The 13,324-nt window shown below is 33.4% G+C and overlaps 2 protein-coding genes and 1 non-coding gene across 5 annotated transcripts; all 3 read left to right on the top strand.

Moving 5' to 3' along the window:
• Positions 1-1,163: 1,163 nt before the first annotated feature.
• Positions 1,164-6,645, top strand: LOC129896571 (NADP-dependent malic enzyme, chloroplastic). Its single transcript, XM_055972508.1, has 20 exons — positions 1,164-1,323; positions 1,468-1,733; positions 2,271-2,391; positions 2,505-2,579; positions 2,817-2,968; positions 3,062-3,167; positions 3,382-3,447; positions 3,799-3,894; positions 3,998-4,069; positions 4,150-4,233; positions 4,339-4,437; positions 4,721-4,768; positions 4,900-4,953; positions 5,051-5,149; positions 5,227-5,316; positions 5,472-5,549; positions 5,670-5,744; positions 5,844-5,934; positions 6,164-6,292; positions 6,378-6,645. The coding sequence occupies exons 1-20, from the start codon at positions 1,294-1,296 to the stop codon at positions 6,464-6,466; spliced, it is 1,920 nt and encodes a 639-aa protein (XP_055828483.1). The 5' UTR covers positions 1,164-1,293; the 3' UTR covers positions 6,467-6,645.
• Positions 6,646-6,816: 171 nt separating this feature from the next.
• On the top strand, positions 6,817-6,888 carry TRNAD-GUC (transfer RNA aspartic acid (anticodon GUC)). Its single transcript has one exon. It is a non-coding gene; the product is annotated as a tRNA-Asp (tRNA).
• A 963-nt stretch (positions 6,889-7,851) lies between these two features.
• Positions 7,852-9,697, top strand: LOC129895937 (histidine-containing phosphotransfer protein 4-like). Of its 3 annotated transcripts, none has more exons than XR_008767882.1 (6): positions 7,852-7,987; positions 8,266-8,396; positions 8,521-8,589; positions 8,696-8,767; positions 9,089-9,380; positions 9,467-9,489. XR_008767882.1 is itself a non-coding variant. In XM_055971728.1 (6 exons), the coding sequence occupies exons 1-6, from the start codon at positions 7,925-7,927 to the stop codon at positions 9,521-9,523; spliced, it is 465 nt and encodes a 154-aa protein (XP_055827703.1). In that variant the 5' UTR covers positions 7,852-7,924; the 3' UTR covers positions 9,524-9,697. The 3 variants fall into 3 exon arrangements, 2 of the variants coding, with proteins under 2 accessions (XP_055827703.1, XP_055827702.1); XM_055971728.1 differs by having other exon boundaries at positions 9,308-9,380; positions 9,467-9,697; XM_055971727.1 differs by having other exon boundaries at positions 9,305-9,380; positions 9,467-9,697.
• The last annotated feature ends 3,627 nt before the right edge of the window (positions 9,698-13,324 follow it).

Here is a 13,324-nt window from a genome sequence, read left to right as displayed (position 1 = left end):
GGCTACATGCATCTTACCATTGGAAATTTGCTTCTTTCCATAAATCACTTTAGATGCGTCACACGCCAGCTTTCAATTTCCATAGCCTAAATTTATTCCTTAAACTTGCCTGATTAAATTTTATTTAGACATTTCAACACTTGAATACATCATCAAATATTCATATTATATACTTTTAGCTCATATTTTAGAATAATTTCTTTGTGCTTTCAAGTATTTATTATGCAAATAAATTAATCAAATAAAATTTATTTTTTTCTTTAATTATATACGTCAACATTCATTGAAATATGCCTAAAAAATTTATGATTTATTGAAACTAATGTGTAATTAAATAATGTGATGTATTTTAAATAATTCATTTATCTATATAATAAGCACTTAAAGACATGCATAGAATATTTTTTTTTAAAAAATGAATTGGAAATTTTAATAAAAATAATTTATAATATATTTAAATACCTAACTACTTAATTATAACGGACAATAATGAAACTCACCCATTTTGACATATCCTTGCATCTCTGTTGCCCAAAGACTCCTTGTCAGCATCATTAGCCTCCCATGTTTCCTTTTTAAACCTTTTTTATTTTCGTGAAAGCAAATTTAAAATTCGTTGATTCTTAATTTTCTTAGGAGAGAGCAACTCAAAAAAGTTGCATGGTACATTGTAAATAGACCAAAAAAATTAAAAATTATGCCTCAAAATACGAGTTCATGTTAAAAAAAATTGGTCATAATTCCCATTAAACATAACAAAAATTTGGCTGCGACAAAAATACTTGTTTTCGGCCAACTTTAAGAATTAAAAATTGCTCAAAAATATACTTTATTTTTTATTATTTATTTATTTAATTCTAACTTAATACGAAATTTCAAAATATAAAAAAGATTGAATCTTGCATTTTAAATTGAAGATACGTAGAATGTATTAAAATATTTTATATTTTATGATTTTAAATATGTTAAATAAAAAATTAATATTAAATTTTTATTTTTTTAAAAAGAAAAAAAAATATTTTTTTAAAAAATAAATTAAATAAAAATAAAATAAATAAATTAAAACGGCGTAGAGTTGGTACTATTTAAGAGTCACTTTGAAGCTACTCAAACGTGGGAATAATTTTTGTCATTTTTCTTGCGAATTTTACATGGTCTTGTTGCCGCATTTTCGTAGAAGAAGCCATCGTATGCAGACTTTTCAAGTAGGAGAGAGAAAGAGCAACTATTTAACGCTCTCTCTCTTTCTCCTCTTCTCAAAGAATACTTTGTATTTCTCCTCCTTCTCTCACAATGTTCTCATTGAACGGAACCACTTTTCCGGTAAATAACACTCTTAGCCCAAACCCCATTTCCTGTTAGCTCCTCTGTTTCTTAAATCTATCTAAACCATCGAATTCGAATTTTTCATTTTCCAGATTAGTCTTGCAAATGTTATTGTGTGACCAGATTTTTTTGTTTTTGCAGAACAACTCGTTATCTGGGGTTTCAAGATGTTTGACTCAATCCCCAAAAAGGGTGTCTTTTCGTATGGTGGTGAGCTCAAATGGAAGACCCGCAGACCGGAATGTAAGTGTTTTAATGGAGAATACTTTGCAGGAGATGAGGGAAAATGCTCCAGTAATGGACAAAGATTCCAAATCCACGGTCACTGGAGGAGTCGGTGATGTGTACGGCGAGGATAGTGCCACTGAAGATCAAACGATTACTCCTTGGACCTTCTCTGTTGCTAGGTTAAAAAAAATTAATTTTTTCCCATTATGTTTCGATATTTTCTATGCTCTCTATTAAAATTCCCCATCATCCTCCTACCGAGGGCGGAGAGGACATAATCAATGTGTAATGTCTTTTAACTTGTGTTACTAGAGAAAATATTTGACCAATGGAACATGAGAAAATTGGAAATCCTTCGTACTGAACACACCCTGGTTTTTGGAATTTGGTTTTCCAATTTGTGTTGCTTTTCTTCCATTAATTATTAGAATCTGTTAAAGAATGAATTTTTTGTCCTGGTCGGTTCTTATTATTTTCATTTTTATAATGCCACTTGATTGTTTTTTTTTCTAGTGTCTTTATAAGTACTTTTTATATAACCAGACAAAAAGAGTTCAATATATTAGAAATGTCTCTGTCAGCTGTTGATATATATAAATTCTATAAATTAGGGAGAAAAAAAAGAGTTCAATAAGGAGATGAACATTATTGGTGAACCTGAGAAGTGTTCTTCATTTGTATCCATTATGAACATGATTCTGTTCTTTGGTGAGCAGCGGATACTCATTGTTGCGCGATCCACACTACAACAAAGGGTTAGCTTTCAGCGAGAAAGAGAGGGATTCCCACTATTTATGTGGTCTTCTTCCTCCTGTTGTTGTCGATCAGGAGCTTCAGGTTGTCCATGTTGCGTGTTGCATATCCTTAATTATGTCTCTCCCAGTCTTCGCCTTCCTGACCAAACGAAAGCTCTCAGTTTAATTGCGTCATTACGTCACTTCTTCTCTCAGGTTAAGAAGTTGATGAACAATCTGCGTCAGTATGATGTACCACTGCAAAGGTACATGGCCATGATGGATCTTCAGGTAGTAGCACAAATGATTTTAATATCTCTATGTAATGCTTGTGATTAGTTGTTGCTCTCTGTTCAGTTATACTAAGTTGAGCATTAAACAAACAATGGCATAATAATAATTAGCGTCTGATTACATCTAGGTCGTCCCAAACAAATAGATCTTGCTTGGATCAAGTCCTTCTACATCTTTATGCTCAATTTATTGGCCTCAAAATACAAAATTCTTGTTGTATGCATCTTGGTGCAGGAGAGAAATGAGAGGTTATTCTACAAGAGTCTTATGGAAAACGTAGAAGAGCTTCTTCCTGTAGTTTATACTCCAACAGTAGGCGAAGCATGCCAGAAGTATGGTAGCATCTTCAGACGACCTCAAGGTCTTTTTATCAGCTTGAAAGAAAAGTATGTGTTTGGAATTCAACAGATAATTTTCAAATTAGTGGCCCAAGGGTATTCTTAATACATTTAGATCTGATTTGTGATAGTCATTTGCAGAGGCAAAATTCTTGAGGTATTAAAGAATTGGCCTGAGAAGAAAATTCAAGTTATTGTTGTAACGGATGGAGAACGAATATTGGGCCTTGGGGACTTAGGTTGCCAGGTATGTTATATATGGACTTCACACTAAATTTTTTGGAATCATCTTAGGTGAGTTCCTAGTAATAACAGAAAACTGATTATCTGTCTGTTTAGCTGATGTTCCCAGTTTCTCTATGCACCAATGTATGTTTTAAAACATGCGTATGACATATCTGCCCACATATTTCTCTTAGGTTTCTAAATACATATTAATGACAATCAATTCATCTTGACAGGGAATGGGGATACCAGTAGGGAAACTATCTTTATACACCGCTCTTGGAGGCATTCGTCCGTCAGCTGTAAGTTTCTGTCGGGAAAATGTAACAGTTGTTAGAAATGGGCATGATGCCTTTCTTTGACAAATAGTATTGTATGTCATTGAAGTTTGGTAAACTCATTCAATTTTTACATCCACCAAAACGTAAATAATCATATGGCCTGAAACTCTGTGGCATCTGACTGTTTTCTGCACATCATTTCACAAAGAAACCTGCAAAGAGCACATGTCGCTTTATAGTTTCCAAGCTACATGGCACTTCAAAAGCATAATTTAGCATTATCAGTCAGGCAGAGCCTTATCTGCTTGTTTTTATCCTCTACCTAACCGATAGAGAAAATTGGTAGATTGACCATCTTTTCTTCCTTTGCAGTGCTTGCCAATAACCATTGATGTGGGTACAAACAATGAGAAATTGTTAAAAGATGAATTTTACATTGGGCTCAGACAAAGAAGAGCTAGAGGACAGGTTCACAATTTTTATTTCCTACAATGCTAGGTCATAGAGTACATTTCGTAGATGGTTGTATATGTTTTTAACTTTCTTCACTTGATGCTTCGTCCACATTCAGGAATATGCTGAACTCTTGGATGAATTTATGTCTGCTGTCAAGCAGACTTACGGGGAAAAAGTGCTCATTCAGGTTGGCTGTCTTCTGACAAAGTTGTACATATGTAAATTGAACTTTACTTCGTGTTCTAACTTCATGACATACGTCACTAGTTTGAAGACTTTGCGAATCATAACGCATTTGACCTTCTTGCAAAGTATGGAACTAGCCACCTTGTTTTCAATGATGACATTCAGGTAAGATAAGGACTCAAATCTTGTAATGCTGTCGTAGAAGTGGTGTTTGTATGACTGATAACTCATTCTGTTACTGACATCTTCCTGTTCCGTGCTTTCTTCCAGGGGACTGCATCTGTGGTCCTTGCAGGGATCATGGCAGCACTAAACTTAGTGGGGGGAAACTTGGCACAGCATACATTTTTATTCCTGGGAGCCGGAGAGGTACATGGTGTTTTGACATGCAACTTTTGCTTTTGCCCTCATATTAGCTAACAACCTTGCTCATTTAGCAAATTAAAGTTTGATTTTCATCATATTTAACACCAACGGTGGATTCTATTCAATGTTGAATGCTCCAAAGTTGTACTTGGAATTTCTCAATGTCTTCCTCCCTTAAGGCCTTAGAAGTTAAAGAGCTGGATTTGATCATATACTAGTTATCCCTTCCATTCTCTATCACTGCGGATTTCTGTTATACCCCTTAAATCACTTATTGACAATGCAGGCTGGTACTGGGATAGCAGAACTCATAGCTCTTGAGATGTCAAAGCAGGTTTGGCCTTGAATGAAACAATTTCTCTTAGTTTTTACTTTTGATTAGTGATCTTGTGTCAAAAGTTTCAACCACCTTTATAACAAAGAAATATGCAACTAGTGATTTATGCATTAGTGTTCCTTGTGTAGACTGGAGCCCCTCTAGAAGAGACGCGCAAGAAAATTTGGATGGTGGATTCTAAGGTATTTGAAATCGTCTGTTTTAGATGTTTTATTCTTTCTATCGGTCTTCCAGCAGCTCATTTTTATACTAAGCATCCACACATCATTCTTCCTCTAGGGGTTGATAGTTAGGTCTCGTATGGAGTCACTTCAACATTTCAAGAGGCCCTGGGCTCATGACCACGAGCCAGTAAAAGAACTACTGAATGCTGTGAAGGTACAAATATATCACCTCCTCCAGTTTCTTATCCCCCCCTCCCAGTGTCATCCTTAACTTGTATTATTGTGTGCCAGTTAGTTAAGCCTACCGTCTTGATTGGCTCTTCTGGCACTGGGAAGACGTTTACTAAAGAAGTGGTACAAGCTATGGCAACCTTCAATAAGGTACTATTCCATAGTTAACTTTATCAAAAAAATATGGTACTATTCCTTGTTCCTTAAAATTCTTCTCGGAGAAAAGCTGCATTCTGTAGTCCACTCAGTTAGGGAAAAGGACTTAAGCAAGAGTAATTTATTGTCCCAAATGGTGTGTAATGCAGAAACCAGTTATTTTTGCTCTCTCCAACCCAACATCACAGTCTGAATGTACTGCTGAAGAGGCTTATACATGGAGTGAAGTAAGTTATTGGACAGTCCATTTTTTAAATGTGAAGTTGGTATTGCTCTGTCAATGTTCGTGTTCGCAGATGTTATTTTTTTTTCCTTGCAGTTCTATAATTTTCCCATATTCCATACAGGGGCGGACCATTTTTGCTAGCGGGAGTCCATTTGCTCCAGTCGAGTACAAGGGTAAAGTCTTCGTGTCTGGTCAGGTCCGAAATGTCAAAACATATGGCTTTACATTTTTTCTAAAATACATTATAATTTCATATATAACATTAGGTACTCAAGTTCTCTCTTCTATTATCTAGGGAAATAATGCATACATCTTCCCTGGTTTGGGTCTGGGACTGATAATATCTGGTGCAATTCGCGTTCATGATGACATGCTCCTGGCAGCCTGTAAGTACTGCAAAATGTTACTCTACTATTTTAAATTTGCTGTTGCCGAGAGGGGGAATGGAAATTTTGGGCTCTGGCAATGCTTCTATCTTTCGATTATAACTTGTGTGCATATGCTACTGTATACATTTTACTGGAATTGGAATCTTTGATACCTTTGCACAAAGGTGGCGCCTTTATCCTCATAAAAATCTTACATTTCTATCTCCGAATTCTTTCATGTGCGCAGCGGAAGCTTTAGCAGCAGAAGTAAGTCAAGAGAACTTTGAGAAGGGACTAATATACCCACCATTTGCCAACATAAGGAAGATTTCAGCTCACATTGCTGCCAAAGTGGCAGCCAAAGCATATGAACTTGGTATTTTTCTCCTCTACAATCGAACATCACTCAACATGTATCTAGCAAATATAGGATTGATGTCCTTTTCTTTTTCGCTCAACAGGGTTGGCCACACGTCTACCTCAACCGGAGAACTTAGTAGCATATGCTGAGAGTTGCATGTACAGTCCAAGTTATCGTAGCTACCGCTGAGGCAAGGAAAATACATAAAATTAGTACTCATTCATTGTTGGTCATCGAAATGGTGTTTTCAACAACCACTAATTTAGGAATAGATAGACAATTTTTAGTTTTGTATACGTCACTTAACACACCTTTTCTGTAATTCTGACCCATTGCCCTCACTCCCAGTACTCATGTTTAGCAAATAATTTTTTTTTTTATCTTTCTGATCACAAATAGAAAATGGGTGTCAAATCGTACGTATAAACGATGTTAATGCACAAAAAGCAAGAAATAGCCAATAGGCATTTTGTTGCCAACTTCAGTTATGTTGTGCATCGTAGAATATATACACGACGTAAGTCTCTACTAGCAACAAAGTCGTTGTAGTATAGTGGTAAGTATTCCCGCCTGTCACGCGGGTGACCCGGGTTCGATCCCCGGCAACGGCGTTCTCTTTTTGTGCTGTTTTCTTTTATGTATTTATTGGAGTAATATTTTAAAAGACTCGTGCATATAGCATACAAGTCCATTTTTTAAAAAAACTTTTTAGGCCTGGGAAGGTGAAGATGTTTCCAGAAAACAACTAGATGCAGGGACAGTACCCTCACGTGGGAACAACGCACGCCCACCACCAACTAAAAAAGAGTTTGTTGGATAGGGTGAGCAGAAGATGATGATGATGTAATTACTAAAAAAGGAAAAGAAAAAGGTGTCAATAATGTAGTATCCATTCTTATCAACATTGTATCATGACAAGGGAATCGACAGGTTATAAATTTATGAGTATTCCTTTTTTTTTTTCTCCTTTTTTTGGGAAAAACAAAATCGATAACACATTCTGATTCTTCGTTCTTTTATTGTTATTTATATTCAAGCTCAAAATTTCTTTTGATTTATTTGCAACAAATTGACTCAAACACCGGCCACTCACTCTCGTAAAAGAAAGTCACTTTTGAAAGTAAAGGGCTTTCCTACAAATGTGAGATGTGATGATATAATAAAGCTATAATGATATGATCTCCTCCAATACTTTATTCTCAATTACTCCAATTTGGACTCTCATTCAGTTTTCCTTAGTCAGTCACTTTTAAGGAATGATACTGGTTTTCACTATTCCCCAGTCCACTTCCCTATTGGACTCTTAAATCATGAGTTACATCAATGTAACTCATCCAAGAACGACAAGTGTCATACTATCCTGGGTTCAATGCATCGACCCTAAAAATAGGGGCGGCCACCAATGCTAGAATTCAGATCAAATAAAATTATCAGACAGAGAAACAAAAAAATAAATTCTTTTACACTTTGTTCTCGCTTTGTACACAAATATCTAAGCTAGGTCCGCCCTACGATCCCTTTTCTGCTCCTATATAATTAAACCACATTTCCCATTCCCTTCTCCATATTCAGCATATACTTTCTAAAGTTTAGTATTCTTATTATCTTTCAATTACTTTCTATTGTCTATAATTCATCCATACTCTTATGGAAAGAAATAATCACTTGCGTCGGCACGTTGCCAGCCTTAGGCAGTCCCTTATCGATCAGGTTCCTCTCTTTTTTTTGCGTTTGTTTCCTAATTATTAGGGGCAAAGCTACTATATTAAATATCCAAACGAATTCCATAGTTTTTGTATGGATCATTTATTTGTATTATGAAATATTACAAATATTAATAGCTAGTTGATGTATACATTAACTTTTGTACTTTTATTGAGATATTTATGTTCGCATAAGAGTCAAAAATATCTATAAATTATTCAAAATAGGTTAATTTTACCCTCGTCCATTACGTTTTCTAATTGGAATCATGTTTGTGGGTGCAGGGATATGTTGATGAGCAATTTATTGAGTTAGAAGAGCTACAAGATGATGATACTCCTAACTTTGTAGAGGAAGTTGTTACTTTGTTTTATAATGATTCTGCTCGTTTAATCCATAACATTGATCACTCACTGTGAGTTTTTCTTTCTTTAATTTTTTTTCTCATCATGCATGTCCTTTTAATTTTTCAAGAGACATATATAATACACTGATTAATGCTAATGATATTATTTGTTGGATATTTAATTTGTTTTTAGGGAAAAAGAACCTGTTGATTTTGCAAAGCTTGACAACTATATGCACCAGTTCAAGGGCAGTAGTTCAAGGTTAGAAATTAACAAGATGGTTATATATATGATAAAGTAGCTAGATACTTATAATCAATGAAAATGATAACAACTTTTTAAATTTCCTGATCGATCATTTGTGCAGCATTGGAGCCAAGAAGGTTAAAACTGAATGTACACAGTTCATGGAATACTGCAGAGCAGGAAATGTGGAAGGGTAATCTTCGTTATAAAATTATTACGCTATCAATATAATTTAATATGTTATATCGAAATCAACACCTTGCAACTTGCAAGATGCTTTTACATCCCTACTGACATCTAGAATTTACTTTAATATGGTTTTTTTACTTATCGACATTTTTTTGTCGAGACAAAGAATCATAAATTATTCATGCATCACAAAATTGCACAATACTAGTCATGTTTAATTATCGTACGTAACTCTATCAAACTACATTTATTCCATCTCCTAATTAATTATTACTGTTAAAAATTTTCATCAAATTAATTATTCGAAAATTTTGAAACTATTAAGGAACAAATTTAAAAGTCAATTTTTGTTGCGCAAAGAATCAAGGGATGCATTGTACATGTTCATTATTAGTTTGGCTTACGACCCGAAACATCTGGCTAAAGGTGAAGAAATCTAACCATCCCGCCACACCTTTATGATTTTTGACTTTTATAGTATTACAATTCGTGCGTGATTATTATTATTTTTCCCATGTTTTTGTACATGAATTGAATGAAGAAGATGCAAGAGAACTTTTCAACAATTAAAGAGAGAATATGCGGTACTGAGAAAGAAGCTGGAAGTTTATTTTCAGGTGGCGGCATATATACTTTAATAATATCTTAATTATTTTCTGCTTAGTAATTAATTAGATAAAATGGAATTTGTTTCTATGTGCAGTATGCAAGACAAGCTGGACCAACTGAGAGTAGTACGACGTCGTGTCGCCCGAAGTAATTAACTAGATTTATTAGGAATATAATCTAAGTGGCTCATGCAAGTACAAAATAATTCCTTCTTAAACGTAAAAATAAAGGGAAGGATTTGTATATTAGCATTAATTATGCTGTGGATGCATGAAATTTAATTTGTTACTGTATTTCAATTAAGTAAATACAATAATGAAAAAGGAGGATATATATATCAAGTTTTTTTAGATGCATATATTTTCTCTATCCTTAAAGCAGAGAGAGGGGATAAAATTCACTCCTAATCATTTATTCCGCCCATGTAACTGAAAAATATCCAATGGTGTGGAATTTAAAATTTCACGAGTGAAGCTTTCGAACATTATCATGAAATTCTACTTGTAAATTTTCAAACTCCGTAACAATGGCTATTTCTTAAATTACAAAGCTAAAAATTGACTAGATGTCTCAACCTAGGATCCGTGAGTTTTAACATTTGAAAAGTAAGGCCCAGATATATATTTCTTTTGACTGATCTTTCTAGCACGAGGCCCAATAAACTATATATGGGCTTAATTTTTGGGCACCTCACTAGCCGGTGTTACATGTTTTCCTTTGACATGAATTTTCATCAGTCGTTCCTTTTTTTACAGTTATTTAGTAAATAAATTATATAATTTATGAATTTTTAGATTACAGCCTAAAGACCTATTATGTGTAAACTAAAAATTGTATGAGTAAATATTAATTATGATCTAAAATTTTGTAAGTTATTCAAATGTTGGACCACTGTATAATATTTTGAAAGTAAGATTGAGAAATATATTAGCAAACATTAAATGTGTTATCTAAAGGAAAAATTTTCAAGATCTAAATTTACACAATTTTTAAAAATAAGAATAAAATTTAATTATTTGACTAAAAGAAGGATATTTGCATAAATCGATCATTTTCTGACGAATGATACAATATTTTGCTTTGTCGACGTTCCAGCGGAATCAATTCGATTCAAAAAAGTGTTATTTTAAAATAAGAAGACGTTTAAATAGTTCAAAAATTAGGCTAATATAACCCAAATTTAATTATGCGAAACTTTTTTTTTAAAAAAAAAAATCTTATTAAATATGTTAAATGACGACGTAATAAAGATAAAAATATTAAATATTCAAAACATTATAAAATAAATTAAAATCCATTTGATACCTCTACAGAAAGCCTTTAATATGTAGTTTTAGGTAAGGGCCCTGTGACCCGTACCTTCTCAGTTTCTAGAATACTCCGAAACATTTAAATCATAGATATGACACATATTAGCCTATTCATAAATTCATCATGCTCACTTATTAGCTCTTTTAAAATCAAATAAATAAACTCTCCATTCTGTCTTCGTAGATCTCCGTTATGTCCCTTAAAATCACTTATTGATAATGCAGGCTAGTACTGGGATAGCAGAACTTAGCTCTTGAAATGAGATGTTTATGCAGGTTTGGCCTTGAAGGAAACAATTTCTCTTTGTTTTGATTAGTGCACTTGTGTCAAAAGTTTCAATCACCTAAGTGATTTATGCATTACTCTTCCTTGTGTAGATTGGAGCGCCTCTACGCAAGAAAATTTGGATGGTGGCAACCTTCAATAAGGTACTTACTATCCCTTGTTCCTTGAAATCCTTCTTGGAGAAAAGCTGCATTTTATCGTCCACCCAGTTTAGGTACTTACAGTCCATTTTTGCTAGCGGGGGTCCAATTGCTTCAGTTGAGTACAAGGAAAAGTCTTCGTGTCTGGTGAGGTCCGAAATGCCAAAACAACATGTGGCTTTACATTTTAATTTCCTATATAACATTAGTACTAAATTTCTCTATTTTATTATCTAGGCAAATAATGCATACATCTTCCTTGTGTTGGGTTCGGACATTTGCGTTCATGATGATATGCTGCTAATAGCCTGTAAGTTCGGCAAAATGTTACTTCCTAATAGCGTGTGTGGGTGCAGGGATATGTTGATGAGCAATGTATTGAGTTAGAAGAGCTACGAGATGATTGCTACTCCTAACTTCGTAGAGAGAGTTGTTACTTTGTTTTACAAAGATTCTGCTCATTTAATGACTACTCACTGTGAGTAAGTTTCTCCTGTTCTTTACTAATTTTTTTAATCCAAGCTTGAGTTCCAGGGCAGTTGTTCAAGGTTAGTAACAACGAATTATTAAACTAGATAGGTGAAATAATACTGCATAGTTAAGCCATGCAACATAGTAATTGGTCTTGTGCATCATTGTCAAGGATCTATCGGAAACAATCTCTCTACCCCACAATGGTAAGGATAAGGTTATTACACTGCATATGTTTATTGTTGTCATGTGCAGCATTGGAGCGAATAGGAGCTGAATGTACACAGTTCATGGAATACTGCCGAGCAGGGAGAGTAGAAGGCTATTACTGATCTTTATTGGATTTATAGTGTAAAAAATATTTTTATATTTTACGAGTATTGTGTAGAAATAAACAGTGTGTATATATTTCCCAGATTCCATTTAACATTTTATGGGTTAATAGTATTATTTATACGCAAATATTAATCCTCTGGAATATGTCGTCATCGATTCCTTGCAAGATGCTCTTACATACTACTAACGAATTAGATTAAAGTAAAATGCTCTTACATACGTTACCTTAATGGAGTTTGAAATTCTACGTATGAAACTCCGGAACATTACCATGAGAGTTTCAATTGTGAAATTTCAAACCCGATGTCAAAATTATACTTCAATTACAAAATTGAAAAGCAACCAGCTCGCTCTATCACTACAAGAAGAGAAGCACATAAGCACAGAAAAGTTGAAAGTCCCAAGATTTTGAAGTCTTCGTTACTATCAAGCCTAAGCCTGAGTTATATGGTTGGGATGACAAACTTCACCTCTTTAACTATCTATTATAGTGATAGTTTAAACATAGTTGATTTCATGAAATTGACGTTTTTCAAATCATTAGACTTCCAAAAAAGTAACGGTTTGGTCGCCATTAAAACATTTCTTATATATTTGATTTATTAGACAAGATCATTTATTAGTTACTAATCGTAGCACATAAATTAATTATGATTGAGATTGAAATTGGCCGAGCTATTTTAGAAAAGAACATTCGTGTTTCACGTGAAATACTATTGATCTCGTCAATATGAGTAAGAAACGTTTGATTTGCCCAACGATTGATATCAAAAGTTAAAAACAATAATAATATTTCATTCGTTTTACTTTATTTGTCTTACTTCTTTTTATAGTTTGTTTAAACGAGAATTCATCTTTGCTTTATGTGCAACTTTTCAACTTTTCATATAACATGTTTAAGATTACACAATTAAAAGACATTTTGGTACATTTTATATATTTAAAATTTAAAATATCAAGATTTTAAAATTTTCATTACTTTTTTTAAACTCAGATTCAAGTTAAAATCAGACAAATAAACTGACATAGAGGAAGTTAATATTTGATAAACTCTCTCCTTCTGTCTTTACTTGATCATATTTGACTTGACACACACACTCCTTCAAAAATAATAAATACAAAAGTAATTTTATTGAACCACCCTTTGAATAATATAAATTCAATATATTTTAAAAAATGTCTATAATCAATAATAAGGTAACTAATTATACTTTGATTTTGTAAACTAGACAACTAAACACTAAAAGAAGGCATCTATTGTATTTTTAATATAGTGGATAAATAAAAATAAATGAAGTATCTTTTATTAAATCTCCGTCTAGTTGGAATTTGATGTTACTCACTTTATTCATTTTATTAATTTGACTTTCAATTTCAACATATTAAAGAATTATTATTTTTTCCTTTAA

The sequence above is a fragment of the Solanum dulcamara genome, chromosome 7 (genome assembly GCF_947179165.1).
Source record: "Solanum dulcamara chromosome 7, daSolDulc1.2, whole genome shotgun sequence".
NCBI lineage: Eukaryota > Viridiplantae > Streptophyta > Magnoliopsida > Solanales > Solanaceae > Solanum > Solanum dulcamara.
This window is presented reverse-complemented; position numbering and strand designations above follow the sequence as displayed.